General features: G+C 35.9%; 1 protein-coding gene across 2 annotated transcripts; it reads right to left on the bottom strand.

Moving 5' to 3' along the window:
• Positions 1-280: 280 nt before the first annotated feature.
• LOC140148883 (putative cytochrome P450 120) lies at positions 281-21050 on the bottom strand. Of its 2 annotated transcripts, XM_072170977.1 has the most exons (11): positions 20874-21050; positions 19110-19360; positions 17767-17965; positions 15833-15850; positions 13613-13749; positions 7770-7855; positions 6378-6575; positions 5348-5458; positions 4773-4900; positions 3471-3558; positions 281-3065 (listed from the first exon to the last, which is right to left on the bottom strand). In XM_072170977.1, the coding sequence occupies exons 2-11, from the start codon at positions 19297-19299 to the stop codon at positions 2916-2918; spliced, it is 1305 nt and encodes a 434-aa protein (XP_072027078.1). In that variant the 5' UTR covers positions 19300-19360; positions 20874-21050; the 3' UTR covers positions 281-2915. The 2 variants fall into 2 exon arrangements, with proteins under 2 accessions (XP_072027078.1, XP_072027080.1); XM_072170979.1 differs by lacking the exon at positions 15833-15850 and having other exon boundaries at positions 2751-3065.

Genomic DNA, 21050 nt, shown 5'->3' with positions numbered 1-21050 from the left:
AATGTCTAGGGTGTGCACTTCTTAGCTGCAAGTCCATGTATTGTTGTTTACTGGATTATGGAATGATGTGAGGCCGTAGTGATTAGCGACAACCTGTAAAGTGTGCTGAGGCTTGTGGATCAACGTCTAGGCGTTGTGCCTTTTTTTATGTGGCAAAACCGATTTCACATAGTTACATGCATACGTTTGAGAGACAAACCTTTTTCTTTTCTTGGCCTGATAGAGCACTTAATGTTAATCTATTCTTTTTGGCTTTATCTGATATTATATACATATACATACATACATATATATGTAGTGATATTATGCACACATGTAAGTTGGCTATATTACATATTTGGTTATGTGCAGTCAACATGACCAAGTATACAGTATGTATACATACAGCAGTTGTTATGCCTTCGAGCTCTATAGTGCTTGATAGCAAAACAATTCAATAGCTCAGATACCACTATTCATTTGAACATTAACATTTTTTAGTTACGCCAAATAATTCAAACCTTTGTTTAACTCTGCCTGGTGTGTGCTATTGCAAATTTGCAATCCGATGCCAAAATCTATAAACGTTGCGAGAATCTTATTGCATTAGCATACACCTCTCTTCCCATTTAAAAGTCAGCTGTTACAATACATATTTGAATGCATAAAGAAGTACATTATGAGAAGTAGAATAAATATAAGTTTACCATTATTTGTTTAAACATTTTATAGCTACTAAGGCTTGATTGTTTTAAGTTCTCAAAAGAAAACCTTATGATTGTCCAGGGTATTTAGGTTAGCTTATGAGGGTTATGGCTAGGTACAGGTTATGGTTAGTGTTAAGAGTAGAGATTAGGGTTAGTGTCAGGATAAATGGGGCAACAGCTCAACTACTCAAAATATTTGAACTTGAATAAAATCTTAAACACAAAAATAAGGCCAAAAGCCTGTAAAAATTGATGAAGGTCTGTAGATTTTCAGACGGAAGGGTACAAATGGCCCTTGAAAATGAGTTGTACTTGTTACTGCAGCAATTGTACTCAAATTCAATAAATAAATGAATCAGTTGATACCATACATAATGGTTGTACATTGTATTAGATAGAAATAAGGCAGGCAAAAAGCCAGTGAAAACTGACAAGGGCCCATAACTTGAAAATGTTAGCTTATTCCACAAAATGACGGATGTACACTATTTTGGTCACAGTGCATGTTACAATCCAATCTGGTGGATTTCACATAATTATCTGCTCTCTCTTAGGACTCTAATGTTACATAAGTACATAATTAATTATTACACCTGTAAATAAACTTGACATAAACACCAAAGGCACTGCCAAACCTTGAATATCTTGCACAGTGTCATAGCAGGCTCGGCCTTCAGATTTGCCTATTGTATAACACTTCTTGCATGGTATTTCCCATACCATATATCCACTTCCATCAATAGCTAATATTGAACACATGAAGGGTAATGCAGTATCCATACACCCACTTAATGTATCCAGGCTAGCGGTACTCTGTACAAATTGCCTATACCGATTCCGAGGACAAGACCTGTGGCACAGTCGCATTCCCTGCTTTGTACGTGTTTACCCAGGTCACGGTCTGTGTACGTGACATACATACAGGGTCAGAGGACAGTTGCAATCTGTTTGCTGCCAACCCGTAATAGATCTGACAGTCACCTTTTTATACTGTTCGCAGAGCATGAAGTCTGCACAACAACAGCCTAATATGGGCATAATGGCTCCGCCCAATGAACCATATACGGCGCTGTCAATCATCCTTTTCGTAGCTACGTCACATTATAGCTCATTCATATCATTACATATTCACAATCACCTTTGTCGAACAAACTCTTACACAGGTACCGAGCTCATGCTGTCCTCACTTTAGCGATCGAAGTAGCGCCTCTCTTAATTTAGTACTCTCAGATGTATCCAAGGCAGTAACAGTGTACATAATGTAGCTTCCACCATTCTTTACACAGTTTACGCTTGAGGACACATTATTTGGGTGTTAAAGATACTGCAACATCCTTTATGTCTTTGTATAGTTACTACAAAAATAGTGAAAAGTTTGCCCATATAATTTAAGTTGTTTATATCAAGGTAGAATGCGTATCCACAGCATAAGTGACTGTGCATATTGTGGAAAATCGTTGTGTAACCAACCACACATAAGACTCTGCGTAGATTGTGACAAGCTTTGTTGTGCTTCAGATGTAATCAGGGCACATAATTGCGAATAATGTAAAGTCACATGACGTGTTGAGACAAATCACAGTGTGTGATTTTGAATAATGGGCAGTAGAGGTAATAGAATACATCTCAAACATCCGATACCCTGTAACTTGAATTGGAACTCTCATCTTTGCTTATATAGAGAGAGAGAATCTGATGTCTGGAGATCTAGTTGTCTGGGCCTGATCTCATAGCATTGTGGTTTGTGCATAATGCCAAATAACACATTACTATAAACCGTTCCTATCTAAGTGTTTTATGCGATTCCCCAACATGCGAACAGCATGAAGGAAAAACTGGTTCGGTTTGCGCGCAGTATAGGCCAAAAACAAATTGTTGTGTTGCCCTTACCCAATTTAAGCAAAATCTTGGGTCGGCATGTTATAAAACTTTAACAATTACGCGAAAAAAAATCAATAAAAAGCAGTAAAAATCAATATTACTAGGTTAAAATGATAAAATCTGATCAAACACCTGTTAACTTGAAATGTATTTTCCTCTTTTTTACAGTTATTGACCACCATTGTAGGTTTAAAAGAGCAACAAAAAAAAATTTGTTTAAGGGCAATACAACATTTCTTCGGCCTAATATTATGGTTGGATGCCATTCAGTAAGATGCAGCGATCATAACGATATGATATAGTAGAACATTTTTCTCCATAGAGCACTTAGCCTTCTGATCACCGGCATTAATCTATTTCTGTCTCCTCTTCACCCTTGCTGCAGAACACAACATATGGTGGGTCCTTTGGCCTAGACACCGGTAACCATTTATAGGTAAGATCCTGACCGCCGGGTAATCGCCACTCATAATGATCAAGTAAATAACTACATACACGCTGAAAAGAGTAGAAGAATATAATGATAGGTGAATGGGTGATATTGCAGATGATGATGATACAGGCACATATTCAAGTTATGCTCTTTATTTAAAAAATACTTTTCTTTTTTATTACAAAGTGATGAAACTGATTTTAATACCACCTGTAAATCAACATTACAATATTGTACCAGATGTTGCCATAGTGCCTTTCAAGAGAAAATAGTGTCCATCAGAATTATTTCATCACATGTAATTGAACCGATTACCCACAATAAATCCAACATGCACAAACCATTGCAATCTTCATACTTAACATGCCATTATCACTTTGGTACCCATGCTTGACAATCCCATGAGGCCAAAACTTTTAAGTTTTATATAAGAAAATTAAAATTTGGAATATAACACAAACACTTCTTACCATCATACTATTTTTCATAAGCCCAACACCAACACATGATCTTGGTCCACCACCAAAACAAGATAAAACATCTTCACTTTTCTGCTCCCTGTATAATAAAACATGCGAAAGAAATATACCCAACACTAGTTAAAAGTGCAAGCATTCTACATGTAGCAAACATTAAGAGGTTATAATCCAAAGTAAAAGGTTCTATACAACAAACAAAAATGTTCCCGCTTTTTACAGTTCATTTTAGATTTACTAATTTAAAAGCAAGCAAAATAGTTTGACCCACACGGTTTAATGCATTAGGCGGAGGCGCCATATTTAGCGTTAGCTTTGGATATTTAATTATATTCTTTATTTTTCACCCGGGTAAGTCGGGTCGAAAATAATTAAATGTCCAAAGCTATCGCGAAACATGGCACCTCCGCCTAATAAATAAAAAATTGCAAACATGTTTAAAACTGTTCACCTGCACACACACAAAATAATAATAATAATGCAAAAATATGGTGGTTTTTTTACTGGACGCAACGTTCCCGGAACCACCGCTAGGTGGCAGCACACGACGAAAGCTTTGATGGAACACCTTTTAAGTAATTAAAATTACTTTTATATGGAAAAACCAGGTAATGCTCTGAGATGCCCGAGATATCTATGATGTAGCCACAATTTTGACATTGTAGCGCATAGATAAATATACGAAACAGCATAGATCTGGGCCAAAAAAGTGCATTTAATCGACAGATCTAATAGACCTGTGACGTCTGCGTGACGTCACAGGTCTATACATGTACAGGTTCTCTAGTTTCGAAAAACTCTGGTTCCCTGTTAGTAAGCTAGGTTAGTCATTTCAACATTCAAAAGTGATTAATCACTGAATAGATTCATCAGGTTTGTAGATATACAGATTAAATAAATTTCGTTTGCACCAAATCATAGACGTGACTTCTTAAGTCACGTCTATGATCCTCTCCTGGCTGATACACCATCTACAGTCGGGATCCGGCAAACTGGAAGTGGTGAGGATCTACCATCATCATTCTGAAGATGTCTATCGCCCATGATAGACGAAACTGTCAATCGTGAGTAAATTTCTGGTTTTGTGCAAACAAAATTTATTTAATCTAAAAAGTGATTAATGTTTTCACAAGTGATATTTTGCCTATAATATGGTAACCAGATATTCAATTTTTATGGGGTTTGAATCAAAATTTTAGAGTGTTATTAACTGATGTAAAGCAAAACCTTGAAATTGAATATTCACCTTGATTTATCAAATCAATATACAAAACAAGAAAATGATAGCATTCTTACCCATCAATCCACCTTTCTGGTCTAAATTTGTCTGGTTTCTTGAATACTGAAGGATCTCTATGAGCTGCGTAAGTGATATATATAACAGCAGTACCTTCTGGCACCTTATAGCCATCTATTAAACTATCCTGTAAATCAATAAATATAATAAAAACATAATTTAGTGGTTAAAACTTATAATAAAAACATGTTGAAAAACTCCACGTGGACAAAAAAGATGGATTGGATTGCTTCATATTTTCCAGAACAAAGACATAGGCTGATATCTCATTGAGGAGGCAATATTTAGCCTTTACGTTATTCATTTCTTGCTCAAAGCTCAAAGGAAAAGGCACCCACCACCCTTAAGTTTGGATTCTTAATCAGTAAGAGGTATGATCACACTGTAAAGTGCTGAATTCTGAGGAATGTGCACAGGGGTGTGTGTTCATTAGTGTTTGGTGCCAAACAATATTTTTCTTGACATATAAACAAGGCCCTACCTGCAATAGGGGACTGTCCTCATTTTTTTCATAGCTTTCAGGTTTTAACTTCAGGTTTTAGTTTTACTCTAGGAGATAAGTCTGTACACATACCTTTCTTGTGAGCCGTCTGCCTCCGATAAAAGGAGGGACTAATCTTTGTACCTCTAATAACACTTTGTGTAAATATTGTGAGTTGTCTGATGCTCGTATCCTCATGGCTTCCTGAAATGTGTAATAAAAAAAAGTGCAGTGATTTATAGTGCGCTACGCACAGGCATAACGCCTAGACATTGATCCACAAGCCGCAGCACACTTTATAGGTTGTCGCTGACCACTACGGCCCCACATCATTCCATAACCATTTAACAACAATTCAAGGACTCTGCTGCTTCAAGAGCACACACCCTAGACATTCGACAAATAACCTTCCCAACCAAGATCAGCTTCCCGAGTTTTGCACGGGTTACAACGAGACAATTAGCAGCAAGTCCAGGGGAATTTTAAGCTAACTCATAGTCGAACGCCTTATCGATTGAGCTAACTTGACTGCCTACCGTATGTCAAATATAACACAGACATGTTCAAATTACATGTTTCTGAAGAAATGAACAAAACTAAATGAAATAAAAACATAAGGTTCCTAACAAAAGTGAAACAATCTGAACCATCCCAGATAAAAAGTAATATCAAGCTGATGATTTGTAGTGAGTTTTTTCACACTGTGTATTTCTTTTACAACTAAAGGGAATGCTTTTATTTGGGTTCAAGTAACTTGAAAGATCATGGTGTAGTTTACTGGTCAAAATGTTGACTAATTTTTATCAGCTTATATCATTTGTTTCTAAAATTGATCAGATTGAGTTTGGTCCGCAAAGCACTCAGATATGCTGAACCCATAAAGGCTACACTAGAGAGTCCATTTCTCAGACCATATGGCTTCCTGGAGAGAAAGGGACATCAGTACTTTGTCTCAGTTACTTGGCGTATGTAAAGATGTACTGCCTTTGATCACACATGTATACACACCAGTTCTTTGAGTCAAATTTCAATGAAACATGCCGCATACCTAAGAATACCTAACATTGGTTAGGATTGCACCCAGAACTCACGTATAATGACACAAAATAATGGCTTTGTTTACCTTTTCTGGTCCTGCAGTCATTAAAGTAAATGATGTAAGTAATGATGATAAGGCTTTTGGTACTAAGGCAGATACAAAACATAGTAGATGTTGGGCTAACTCTTTAGTATCGTCAAACCCGGCTTCTTTGATGTGTCTCAGTATATTATCGTTGTCCGCATTGGATATTCTTGAGTTGATTATTTTAAGTAGTTGATCCTGTAGATGGCGGGGAAAAAGAAACACCAGTTTGTTCACATAGGATATAGCTTGCAAGAGATGGGTATGAACTTTAACCAAGTATAATTCAGCTCTCCTTGACTCTGCTCTCCACCAATCATGTGGGAGAGTGATTTATAGCTCACCTAAAGTCATGAACAGATCACAAGGTTCGTTGACTCTCCTGATAGCTCTCCTAATAAGTTTCTCCTGAAAGTGATGTGTACCAACAGTAGAAATTTCAATTGAATGAACACAGCTTTCAACAGCTGTACTCGATCCAACCGCAATTGTATATCGCGTATTTCAAACTACAATGTGTACGGACAACCTTGGATACAATACTAACCAATCACGAGTGAGTTGGCATGGTTAGATTTACTTCCTTGTTACGTATGCACAGGAGTACATGCTGGCATATGTCGTGCAGTGTACACGAAAAATCGTCACACTAACAGGCTGTGTTCATTCAATTGAAAGTTCTACTGTACATGTATATGAGCAATTTTCAAGGTCTGGTAACATTCAAAATGAGATATTCCAGCTGAAATCCATACACTCCCTATGATAAAACATACCCTTAATCTTGCACACAGGGAGTGTACATTTCAAATGGGGGTACCTGAATGGGTACATTTGAAATCTACACCCCTTGTGTAGAAGATTGAAGTCTTCCATAGGGGATGTATATATGGATTTCAACTGGAAAAGCCCAATGTATCACATAAGTTTCTCACCTGTGCTTGAAAGTTGCGCTTTTTAAATTTTGTTTTGTGTTTTGTTGGATGATTATGCCAAATGATGGGCAGTAATAATAGATTCCAAAAATACACCTTCGGTTGTGTTGTGAAATATGTTACAGTCTACCATCTTTTGAGATGACTGGAGAGAAGCGCTGACAGAGGCAATTGATTATATTAGATAATATGTCACTACTTGAGACTATAATTGAAGACCGAATTGAAAGGACTAGTTTGCATCTGACGTCAGGGCAAAGGCACAACGTGATTGGTTGCTGACCTGCGCAGGATTTTTGGTCTGGTTGACAGGATATCATGTATGCAAACTAGTCTTTTTAATTTGCTCTTCAATTATAATAAAGCAACAAGCTTACTAGACTACTACTTTAGATAACAAGCGACTACTTGAGACTAATAAAGCAACAAGTTCTACTAGTCTTAGATCACTACTAACCTTAGCTTCTATTGCTTTGCTATAACCGGATGACCACGATGATGACCAGCTAGGTAATTTGACACTAAGAGGTACTGATATTATACCTACAATGAAATCATAAATGATGGGTATTAAGTTACAAACATATAATAGCATTTGAATGAGATTTGCAGAGAGGTGACAAATCCAAAGAGATTCAACTTAAAAGTGTTTGTTTTCATGTCGCCCATGGTGGGCAAAATAGAGTACCCTAGGATTGCATAGTGACTGGTAGACTTTGATTTCAAGTTTGTGCTTGTTTGCAATCAGTATTTAACCTATTGTAAACAGTGCAATGCTAAGTGCTATATACACAAGCTGTCACAAAGCTCAAGCTTAAAGAGGCCAATTATCATATGATTTTGAGCTATTGCTGATAACTCCCAATATTTTGGTCCCCAATATGAGAATCCAATATGGCAGATTAAACATCTAGTGTTTCACAATGGGCTATTATTTAAGTCTTATCTCTTTGGACTAATCTACTAAAATCGATAGTTTAAAATTAAAGTAATTGTGAAAAGACATACAGATGCAGGGACTGCCTTTTGAGGCAAGCGAGAGCAATCACTCTCTGCTGCTCTCCTTAAATCTGATATAGGAGAGTGATTTTTAGCTCTCCTTAGTTGACCAATCTCTCCTTACATTCTATTGTAAACACTCTAAATAGCTCTCCTTGAAGTCTCCAGAAGAGCTATTTAATGGTCTCCTGCAAATTGCAAAAGTCAGTCCCTGCAGATGATTACTATAAATGTAATTGATTAGACATTAATTTTGCATGTTTGGTGGTATGAATGAGTAGAGTGTGTACTGTCCTATCATATGGATGCAGTTGACAACAGTACAATGATACACATGCCTTTTCCATAAAGTTTGTTAAAACAGTTGCTCCATTCAGATACAAATTTGGGTCCTGATACTCAAGGCTCAAAACAAAATGCTCAAACCAGACTGATACAAAGCCTACATGTATATACGCATACTGAAAGGCAAAGATTTGGAGATGAATGAGGTTTTATGGGAGAGCATGGCGCAATGGTTTGAGTACTTGCCTTTAGTGCATGAGGTCCTGGGTTCAATTCCCGGTGGTGGTGATTTGCTGGGATATTGACTTAGAAAACAGTATGAAATTAATTGGTAACCTCGGTAGATTACATTCAGACTTCCACTCTCCCCACGGTTCATTTATATAGAATTGGGTAAATGAATCATGAAAGTACTCTGTCCTTCGGAGGGGACGTTAAGCCGTCGGTCCCTTGTGCAGAGAGCCAAACCTGTACATGTATCTCACAGTCAGTTTCGAAAAGAGTAGGGTGTTAACCCCTGACTGTTCCCAACCCGTCCCGGTGTTCAAATGGACCCTAATGGAAATAAGCTTCAAAAAGAGGCTTTCTTGGGTTATCCAGGGTTGTCAAAACCCGAACAAATCAAATCAAATCATTAAAAAAAATGCAACTCCCAATAAATCAAGTGAACAATTTTACTGTCAGCCTTTGGGTAAAGTAAAAGGAAATTCTTAATCTATATTAGATGGGCAGTATTGGGCACATGTAGTAACATACCCGATGGTCAAAAGAGATGGATAGCTAGCACATGAACTGTGCATTTGAATAAAGAGTTTGAACAAAAGTGTTTTTTGACCAGAATTGAAAGGTCAGAATGTACCTCCAGTCCTAAAGAAGTAAGAATGCATAAATGTTGGCATGCTGCGGGAAAACTCACTTTTATCAACCAACCAACCCATCAATCAAAAGTGGTCCATGGACAAGCAAACAATTGTTTGTTTGTTTTTGTTTTGTTTTTAATCGGGTTTTTTTTTGGGGGGGGGTCTATCTTGCAAGGGTGACAACTGCATCCATTAGAGATATGATATGTGGCAGGTCACCTGTAACAACATGCATGTAAAAAAGCTACCATCATTTTCGATGAAACATGCACAAACTGAGAAACAAAACTCAAATATCATAAACCAATAATGAAAGTGAGAAAATAGCAAAATTCTGCCAATATGAGTACTAATCTTTATGTTTTCTTGTATACAGTATTTCCACAATGCAAGATAGTCCATACAGGCCAGCCCTCACTACTAAAACGTACACACCTCCACTCCCACATACCCCCACACACACCCCCACATGCTATAAACATACCTGCCATGGACACATACAAATGTTTTAGTTACTCTTGAAACAGATTCATTAGGACCGTTCATAGTTCATTTGATTGATAAAGGTTCTTTTTCAGATCCAAAAGAAAAAGAACCTTTAATCAATCAAATGTTTTAGTTACTCAAAAACAGTTCATCATTTTGAGTTTTTGCTGAACCATGAAATGGTATCAGCCTATATGAGTGAATGTTACTTACTAGCTTACTTACTAGCTTACTAGCTTACTAGCTTACTAACTGACTAACCATTTGGTCTGAAATGGACATATCTCTAAATGCCACGAAGGTATGACCCCATGAGTGGTGTCATATGAAAGAGGAAAATATAAAGAATATAATAAAAATATTTCCAAACGTCGGAGGTCATCCAGGGGTCACAGGGGTCAAAAAAGGTCATTTTAACCGAAAATGCTCCGATTGAGCTTAAATTTAAATGCAATGATCCTTATGACATTCTAAACATGTTTAAAACATTTAAAAATTAATTTAAGGTCATTAAGGGGTCATAAAGGGGTCAAAGGTCAAGGTTCTCAAAATGCTCCAATTGAGCTGAAATTTAAATGCAATGATCCTTATGACATTCTACCCATTTAAAAAATATTTTAAAATTCATTTAAGGTCATTAAGGGGGTCATGCAATGATCCTTATGACATTCTAAACATTTTAAAAGCATTTTAAGATTCATTTACCACAATATACTGCCGAAGCCACATGGTTCAGCTATGGTGCGGTTATCGCTCTAGTTATCATACAGCAGTAGACCAATGTTAAACATTATATTTTGTGTGATTTGCAACCTATTGCACCAAATCTCAAAATGAAGACAATCCATACTTCCTGGTTTGTCTGGAATTAGTGGGGGAGCAAGTTGGCACAGCGGTTGTTCCCTCACCTTGCACCACTGCAGTCCCGGGTTCAAGCCCTGGTCATGACCAAGGTCTGTATATGCACTTGGTTTACCCCAAACCATGCTCGCTCTTGCAGGTTTTCTTCAGGACATCCTGTTTCCTCCTGCTTTCAAAATCGGTGATTTGATATTTGGTTAACAAAAACTTTCTTCACCCAATGGAATTTGGGGAGCTGCACAGACAATTGGTGGATGTTACAATCTAAGTGCGAATAGGTTTGCCAATGTGGATCGGCTGCAACCGGCCTAGTTGATGCGATCTGATTGTGATGATTCACCCGAGGCAGTGAAATTACAGTGTTTTGAAACCTCTAGAAAAATGTGCTATATTGATTTATTTAGTTTATTGTGTGCCCTCATGGGGGGGGCAGGGATTATCCACTCACACAAGCACAGACCCACACACTACACTACATGCTAATTATATTGATTCATGAGAAGAAAAAATTTAAGCTTTTTACTCTTATTTTCCCCAAATATGAAAAGTGCATGTCATGTATTATTATATTACTATCTATTTTCCCAATGTAAAGTGTGTGCAGATATTGAGAAAACATGATAATAAAATATTAATGAATTGTAAAAATTATTCAAGCCACAATCAGTAATTTTCTGATCACAAATTGACTTATTTTATGTCCAATTAGCAATGGGAGAATTCTTTATTTTTATTTTTTACCACATTCAAACTTGGCTACTTTTGACAGCTGCAACTGCTGCATGCTACATATTGTTCCATAATTACACATTTTCAATAGTAAAAATAATCAGTGTTTATGGACTTCCAAACAAACATATGTTGCAACTTTATTGTCATAATGTTATTTATATATGTAGTCCAAAGGGCCAAGGGCCTATATGTACAATATAAAATAACAGAACTGAACATTAATTGTCACATACTGATCTCGGCGATCTTTTCTTTTAGACCACCCGAGCTATATAGGGTTAAAACTATGAATTTATCAAATTAAACTTTCGCATCATTCAAGGTTTAAAATGTTTTTAGCTATACAAACATACCTTTTATTTCGTGGAACAAGCTTTATTTTGTTCCAAAATCCATGTTTTTATCGGTATTTTGGACGTAAAAGAGCTGGTTGCAAAACCGGTGATGCCATTTCCGAAACACAAGCGCGTGATGTACGCTCATTTTGACGGTAATTTACGCTAGCGTATCATGTATTTTCAAGCGCGTTTGACAGTTTTTTACTGCCTGACGCAATTCTGCATTTATTCAAGATGGCGAATTTCTCTTAAACGTAACATATTTTGCTGGGAACATTCTTCCATTTCACGAATTCTTTGCCACTTTTCACGCATCTGATCATCTTTTCATGTGACGAAAGTGATGCTGATATTATGAAGGTATGTTTTTTGCTTTTCCGATTATTTTTTAATCGTTTTTTGAGACAAAAACTTCCTAGCAGAATAGCTGTTTTCACTTGTTTCAAAAAAAATTTTTAACCTTGTTTTTTTACCCCATGATTTCCCTCATTATTCGAAGCCCTGTCCTCCTTCCAATACATTAAACCTTGACTTCAAAGTGTTTGGCAACTGTTTAACCTTGATGCAAAAGTAAACCTTGATGTAAAAGTAATAATTTAGTCCCTATATAGCGAGGGTGGTCTAAAGGAAAAGATCAGACAAACCAATTTTTTTCTGACAAAATTCCTGATTACCAATTGTGGCTTTGAAATCACTAATATTACACTACATACCTCCAACAATAATTATCTGCTATTTTAAAGATTACATACTGTACAGAAATATAGATGTAAATATCATTTTAATGGCCATAAGGAATATATGTGTACATCCATATCAAAAGGATGCGCTTTTTGGCTGCTACATGTGCCTCATTTTAGATAATAGCTAGGAATAACTACCAGACTCATCCCACTTCAAGGTCACTTCAAATCATCCCCAAGTGACATGGTTTAATATGAAAAACTCTCTGTATTAAAATAAGCCATGTGACTTAGGGATGATTTGAACTGACCTCAACTTGAAATGAGTCTGGTATTTATTCCAGTTATTATGTGAAATGATCGAGACACATGTAGCAGCCGACAAGTGCATCCTTTTGATATGGAAGTACACATATCATGAAGATAATTTAATTAGTGGTATTAAACTTACCAATTACCATTTAAAGATATAATTGTAAAGTTGTGTTCAAATTATTTTTATATATTAAAAAATCACAAAAGCATAATTAGTAGTAAAATTCGGAAGGGAGAGAGACATTTACCACTAAATAATTAAGGCATAAAAAGAAAGACCTTGTGTTAGCTTCACCCCCACCTAACTGTTTAAGAACCAGCCAGTGCATTTCTCCAAAATATTATAATACCGTAATGTCTGTAAGAAACGCTCCAGGGCATGCAATTTTTCGAAAAAGGGCATTTATTAGATGAACATTTTCACTGAAAATAGCTTAAAAATTGGGGTGAAAATCAAAATTATCGCTCACTTCCAGTTTGTTTCTGGGTTCAAATTCAATATGGTGGTTCCCCACAGAACAGGATTTTATCGTGGTAAATTTTTAATGAAATTTTGAAGTGCATTTTGAGTATACGACGAGCTACTGCAAAGAACTGAACACTCTGGAGATGAGAGTATGAGTGTTGCTGGTTCATCGCATTACTGATGAAGTCTTCCACAGAAGATGAAACATCTAAACGTTAGTAATTTACCTATACTATGAAATCTAACAGTCCTGTTGAACTTATTCATGACCTTACCATGCCAATGGGTTGTAGTTAATTCTATGCACTCTTCAACCAACTCTGGATATTTCTCCGCATCGAGTCCTAAAAATATCGCTAACGATAGTTCCGTTGCGAAACGTTTAAATACATTGTAGATTGAAGTGGAAGGACTGGAAAGGGAAAAGAAAATGAAAAAGAAAAGATTAAATAAAATGACAAATTGAATCTTACAACAGTGAAGATGCTCAATAAAGCCAAAAAAATAAATTGTTCGGTTGCCCTTTTAAGATAAAAATTTGGAGGGTCGGTAGGTCGATCCTTTTTTTTTTCCATGGGCTGTTCCTCCATTTTTCCTACATTTTGAAAAGGCTAGTATTGACAATTAATGATTGATCATTTTACAGTAAAAAATTATGCATTTTTGGACTGATTTAAATGGAAATACTTCTTGTTTTTAATCAAATATGCATTTAATAAATAAAATGAGTGAATAACAAATATAAAATGTCCTTGATACTGTCCAAATTTAAGATTTCTTCTAAAAAAGTGATTGAAAAAAAAAAAAAAAAAAAAACACCGAACTTGATTTCCAATTTTTGGGGTCGGTCTTTGAGGGCAACCAAACATTTTTTTTTTTGGTCTAATGAATATCCAGGCAGGACTCAGATGTACTCTTCCCATAACAATATCACATGCATGCAAATTTACCAACCTGAGAATAGATCTATACACAATAGCAAACATATACAGATGTTTGGAAAATGATTATTGGAAGTATAACGTATCATACAAGAGATATAGCACCACCAAAAATGTCATGAATACTACAGTAAAATAAAGAAAACTTAATACATGAAAACCTAACCATTTACAGATAGTACCGTATTCGTTCCAATAACCGCCCATGCCCCAATAAGCGCCCACCCAGCGACTTTGCAACAAACACAATATGAAATTATTAACCGCCCATCCAATGTTGTCAAAATACTTCCAGTAAGCTTACCTGTCGAGTGATATTACATGCATGCATGTGGGGAAATGAGCATCAAAATTAAATTATGACGCTATTTCATAGTGGGCAGATGTATAGATATTAAAAATACTTCACAATAACCACCTGCAAATGCCTTTAAAAGGCCAAATTTGAGGTATTTTTGTCTCAAAATCGTATTTTTTATGGCGCCGGCCATCTTTATTCACAGTTAGTGCTCCCTCAAAATTGTTTTATATAGACACATTTTTCAGACGGTGATTGATGACTATTTAACAATGTTAAAAATAAGCGCCCACCCAAAATGACTTTGTTAAGCGCCCTGGGCGCTTATTGGAATGAATACGGTACATGTTTTTGTGGATAGTGCATCTACATTAAAGAATTAAAAAGACTAGTTTGCATCTGACGTCACTGTCATTCTGTTAAACAAACTTCCCACATTCCTAGATTGGTTAGAAGTGTGTAAAAAGAAGGTTGATTAAGCTGGTGCAGATCAGAGAAAAGGAATCGCACAAAAATTATGGTACTTTTATAAGGCAAAAAGCAATTTTCTAGGCATTGTTGACATGGTGCCTTCAGGAAAGAAAGTTTCCTACTATTAAGACCAAACTTTTTTGAGACGGGTTTGTATGCTTGAAGGTGCAAAATTAACCATAAGGCACACTGAGTTTGATTGACAGTGATGTCAGATGCAAATTAGTCCTTTTAATTCAGTCTTTAATTTTAAATAACAAGTAAGTCTGGCAACTACTCCATCTATAAAGGAAAGCACAAATGCTTGACCGAACAAGTGGAAAGGGCAGAAATTATGTGACAAATTTAATAGCTAATACCTCCATCTACAATATAACATCCTAATTGATAAAATATCAAGATAATTATATAGTGATAATTATCCTCACAACAAAGTTTCATGAAAATCAGGCTCGTAAACAGGGGGCAGCCACCCCCCCCCCCATCCCAAAATTCCTGAAAAGTCCCCGTTTTGACGCAAAAAAGTCTAATTTGTGAGTGTAGCGAGCGAAAAAATAGGGTTTTTTATGCTTTTTTGCTCAAAAAAGGTCCAAATTTGGGAAAAAGTGTCACTTATTCAAAATCAGCCCCTCCAAAAAAAAAAATAAATCCTGGTTACAGGCCTGATAAAAATAGATGACAATAGTTTAAAAGATGTTTTGATTTTCAGTACTTTGACAATAAAAGACATTCTCTGAAACACAAAAGAAAATGAGACCTATGTGAGAAACATGTATGTGTCTTACCAACTCTGGTCTGTGGCGCTGAAATTTGCACAATGACAAAAAAAAATGAAGATAATAAAGGAATAAATGAAAAATGACTTGAAGCAGAAATTTTAAACAAGCAGGTCAATTGAAATGGGTAAGTAAGCAACTAAGCATGAAGATGACACAAAGAGCAAGGTGCACACAAAGAATTTTAAAAGTGGTGGCTTCACCCAGTAAATATCCATGCATAATATTATGGGAACTCTGAATACTGAATTATCACACATGGGGAAAAATTTACCGATGCAGCTATGAAGGCCTGTAATCGAACAATTACAATTGGGAGTAATTCAGTGCCTAGCATGCATTTAATTGACAAAAAGCACTACAAAACACAAGCTTAAAGGTGCGTGACCAAATCAACACCCGCATCCTCCGCCACCTTCACCCACCCACCACCCCCATTTTCTGACTTAGGTTATATGGTCTGACCAAAACCTTGGTAAGTATGTACTATCCTACATGTATGGGGCATTGTTATGCAAGTTTTTGATTAGGCAAATATTAAAAAAACCTTTGTCTCAGCTTTCTTCAGGTCAAAACCCCAAGCACTAAGCGATTTTTAAAAACATTTTTGGGCAATGCCAATTTGTTGTTTTTCTTCATCTATTGACAACACCACAGTGCAATGAAAAAAAAAATAAAATAAAATAAATAAATATAAAATATGTAATTGAATTTTCTTCTCATTGTTTTCCAGGTTCAAGACTCCAGATATCTTGCAATACTTATGGAAAAGATCCACAAAGAAAATATTCATGTTATTTTTTTCAGTTTCTTTTTAGGGCAATATTTTTTTTAAATGTGGAAAATGGCATTTTTAAAGCTATGCACGCAGGAAGCTGAGACAAATGGGTTTTTTTTTCTTGGCCTTATCATATCAAAAAACCACTGGAGCAATGCAACCCAAAATTTGGAAACGGATTGTTTTAATGGTAGGCCTCAATGTAAGATAGAAAACAGAATATGAAAAAATCTGGCAACCCACCTTTAAATGGAATTTTGCTGGGTGGATGGCAAAATAACATGGAAGCACATGCATTGAGTTATTTCATTTAAAATCCACAATACCCCAGTGGAAGGTGGCAGAATTATCTTCCACAGGGGGGTATGAATTTCAAATAAAATGAACACATTAGGCTGGTCCGTTTGAATTTCATATACTATCTTAGAACAATTCAACCTGAATCTTCCACAGAGGGAGGGTGAGTTTCAAATAGAGTTGGAAAATTAATTTCATTTGAAATCTATACTTCCCTCTCTGGAAGATACATGTAAATGCCTCCCAAAAAGTAATTAATCCCCTTTATTACGAGCTCAAATCTATGCATCAAATTTAAAACCTGAAATAGCAAAAACAACCCAGGTTAAATCTGCAAATTTTGATACCTCATTTGTCTGGATAGCTCAAAGTTTGTAGCCATGGTGACACTTTGATTGAAAAAGATGCATTTTCAAAAGTTGCACTAAAATTTTAAAAAAAAGCTATTCAAGTCAGTGTACCATTACATTCTCTACATGACTGGTCAAGGATGATCTGCAGTGACCAGTGATGACCAAGAACTAAAGCAATTTTTTCAATGGGTTTAGGAGCAACTTTTGAATACTGGTCTTCTTCATTCAAAGGTTCACCATGGCAACACATTTTGTGCCATTAAGACAAATAAGGTATCAGAATTTGCAAACCAAAACTGGGTTTCCTTTTGCTATTTCAGTTTTAAATTTTGATGCATCAATTTTTTTATATTTATTATAAGGGGGTAATTACTTTTTGGTAGATATTAATATTCGCAATCATCCACAGGGGTAGTGTGGACCTAGCCCATTACTTTCCCCTCTATGAATAAGTCCAAGTTCACACAGTCTAGTTCACTGGACCAAAACAAAAAATTCTTCAAATACATACTTACTCTGAATCTAAGTGACTTAAGTGTCTTTCGATCAATCTGTCAATCAGTTGATTCACATCTGGCAACCCACCATTGCCAAATAAGGAATGTATGACCCCATGTAACCTAGCTGCATCAACCGCATCTGAAAACATGATGTTGTCTCCGTAGAGTTGATACATGAATGCTTTATAACCCATTTCAAAGTGATGATGTTGCTCTGAAATGAGGAAAGACAAAAATTTATTACAGCGCCCGTGATTGGTTAATCACATGATATATACCGGTAATCACCTGAGTAACCAATCAATAGAGCTTTTATATCTCTTAATTTTAAGCTTAAGGTGGTACTACACCCCCTGATAAATTTTGTGACTAATTTTGCATTTTTCTTAAAAAATAACTACACACTGTTAACAAAAGTTATGTATATTATAGGGGCAAGGAATGCAATTACTTCACTGAAATTTCAATGATTCAAGACAAGTGGTTCATTAAATGTTAAGAAATGAGGTACATTCTAGCAGTACCTCTTTTCTTATCATAAATAATGTACCGCTTGTCTTGAGTCACTGTCTGAAAGTCCAGTGTAGTAACTGGATTCCTTCATTTCCTTGCCTCTATAATATACATAACTTTTGTTACCAGTGTGTTATTATTTTTTGAGAATAATTCAAAAATAGTCACAAATTTATCCAGGGATGTAGCACCTTAATCCACTTCAGCCCTACTGACTATTCTTATCATATCTCTGATTGGCTCATCAATACATAATATAATTAATCAATCTAATTGTAACCAATTAAAATAGCTCTTTAATAGAAGTTGATGGGATCAACTTTCTATGACAGCATGACAATGAACAAACTGGCTAGATCCTGTTCACATAATGAAAAAGGACAAGTTTTGAGACAAAAACAGATTATTCCAAAATATAAATACTGATCACAACTCGACATAATGCACAGAAATAGTAAAACATACATTTTCTTTGTTGCAAATTTTAACAAATTTGCAATAAACATTGCCTTGATTTAGAATGCAAAAACCGAAGGATTGATTAAGTTGGGTCACTCATGAATTGCAAATGAGAACATCTTGGTCCATTCTATTTGTTTGAATTCATTTCCAAAGTTGATTAAATGTATACAATAAAGTAGTCAGATAACAAGAGCAACACTAAGTCTACCAAAGCACATGCACACAAATAAAATTCTAAATTCGGAAGCTAACCCAAGAAAACTCACAACCTTCACCTACAAAGCTACATCATACATGACTTGTTCAATAAATGTGATTTTATAATGATAATGCACATTGAAAAATTACTGTTTTATGAAATACGGTTTTGAATCTCAACTTACCCACAAGAAGGTCTCTAACACCTTTCACTGTACACACAAACACCGTAGGCTTGTTCAGAATCCTAGACTGAAAGATCCTAGCTCCATGCTCATCAATTCTCTTGGTCACAAAGGCAATTGGATCTTTGTAGAATTCGGCAGACTTGTCACCAAAGACGGCATAGCCACTGTTGCCTTTTGGTGTGGCCATCCTAATATCAAGGTGGCAAGTGGCCTGTATCTAGGGACTTTGTCAAAAATAGCAGAACTTTCTGCAGATGGTAAAAAGAATGGTACAAAGAATTTACATTCCAGCAAACATGGTACAGTACTGATGGGATATTAGCAGGGTCTTAGCTAGGATTTAACTAAATGAAGTACCATCATTTTCACCAAAACTGCCTGTGCAAAATTTGGAAACAAACACCAGACCTCTGCCCATAGTACTGGGGGTTTACAAGTAGTCTTTCATTTCTTTGTCTGGTCTTGTTTTAATTATTCAAGCATTGTTTTTAGTCATTTTGCTGGCCCTTGAACTGCCTGTCTAAAATGATGGGTGGACAGACGGCTAGCTAACACCCTGGATACAAGCAACAACTCTTTTTAGTATTAGTCCAATAATAAGCAACACAAAACATTTATTATGTACACAAATATTTTCGGGAATGTCATTTTAAAATGCTATTTTCCCCATATTTCAAATTTCGACTGATTTAAGCCAGTCGGTTCCGATCAGGGTAACAAGTCCGATTGTTGGCTACACTTGACTGTCCTGTAAAAATTGCCCTGACCAGCTATCTACGGCGTCCCCTTCATTCATCAGGTCACTTGTGCCTGGCCGAAGATTCATCAGCGTTATCTCCAAGATTTCAGCTGTTAATGCCTAGATATGTTTGACATAAAAAAAATAACATGTAAAATAGCTTAAAAGAGTATTTCGTGATCCTAGCATCCTCTTTTTATAACATTTTCCAGTAGATATCCACAAAAAAAGCTTATTCCCAAAATTTCAGTTGATTCCGATTTTGTGTTTGTGAGTTATGCATGATTATGTGTATTACACTGCTCCATAGGCCACTGTTGTAATTTCGTTCTGGTATACCCTGGTTGCACTTGAGCCCATAGCAGTCAGGTTTTCTTTGATCAAACACATGAAAAGGCCTGGCCTGCTGTATTGTTTGAGAGATGACTCCTATGGACTCAGATGCAACTTTTAACACAGTTTAAAACGGTCTCTTTTTTACACAATGAACTACTGTGACTGAGCACTTAATGATGTGTGACGAGCTATTATTTGTTCCATAGGTGTAAAACAAAGGCTACACATGTCTTTTTACAAATTTGCATTTTGTCAAATATTTTTCGATTTATTTAAAAAAGTATTTGGGGGAACTTAGAAGTTGTGCACCCTGTATATCTGACAGTATAAAAGCTAATATTTTATTGAAATTACATCAGACGCTCTGAACTCAAAAATATTTAAATCAAGACTCCGCGACCTTTTTGACGACACCGACACGACACTACAAGTTAACTGCAGGTCATCCACCTCTGACGCGTGATGCGGGAACCCGTTTTGTTGGAGTATTGTACCAGAACCAGAACCAGAAAGAAATACAAAATGATAGAAATATAGAAATGTTACAATATGGCTTAAAATAAACTAATGAAGAAATAAGCTAAGTAATAAGTAACTTATAATATAGAAAGCATGTTATATCATCATGATCATAATATTATTAAATTGTTAGTAAGTAAGCTTAAGCTTTTTTTTTATAATATTACCTGGTCCTGGCTTTAAGGTCGGCACTAATGTACTGTTTATTACAACTCCGTGATGTTATCCATTCACGGACACTTTCTGCTTCAATTTGAAATCATTCGATACAGTTCAAGCGTTCAAATCGAAACAAACTCTCACCACAAATTTGTGACAAATTCGTTGTTTACGTTTTTTGTACG

The sequence above is a fragment of the Amphiura filiformis genome, chromosome 3 (genome assembly GCF_039555335.1).
Source record: "Amphiura filiformis chromosome 3, Afil_fr2py, whole genome shotgun sequence".
NCBI lineage: Eukaryota > Metazoa > Echinodermata > Ophiuroidea > Amphilepidida > Amphiuridae > Amphiura > Amphiura filiformis.
Note: the sequence above shows the minus strand (reverse complement) of the source record. Positions and strands in the feature narration are given on the sequence as shown.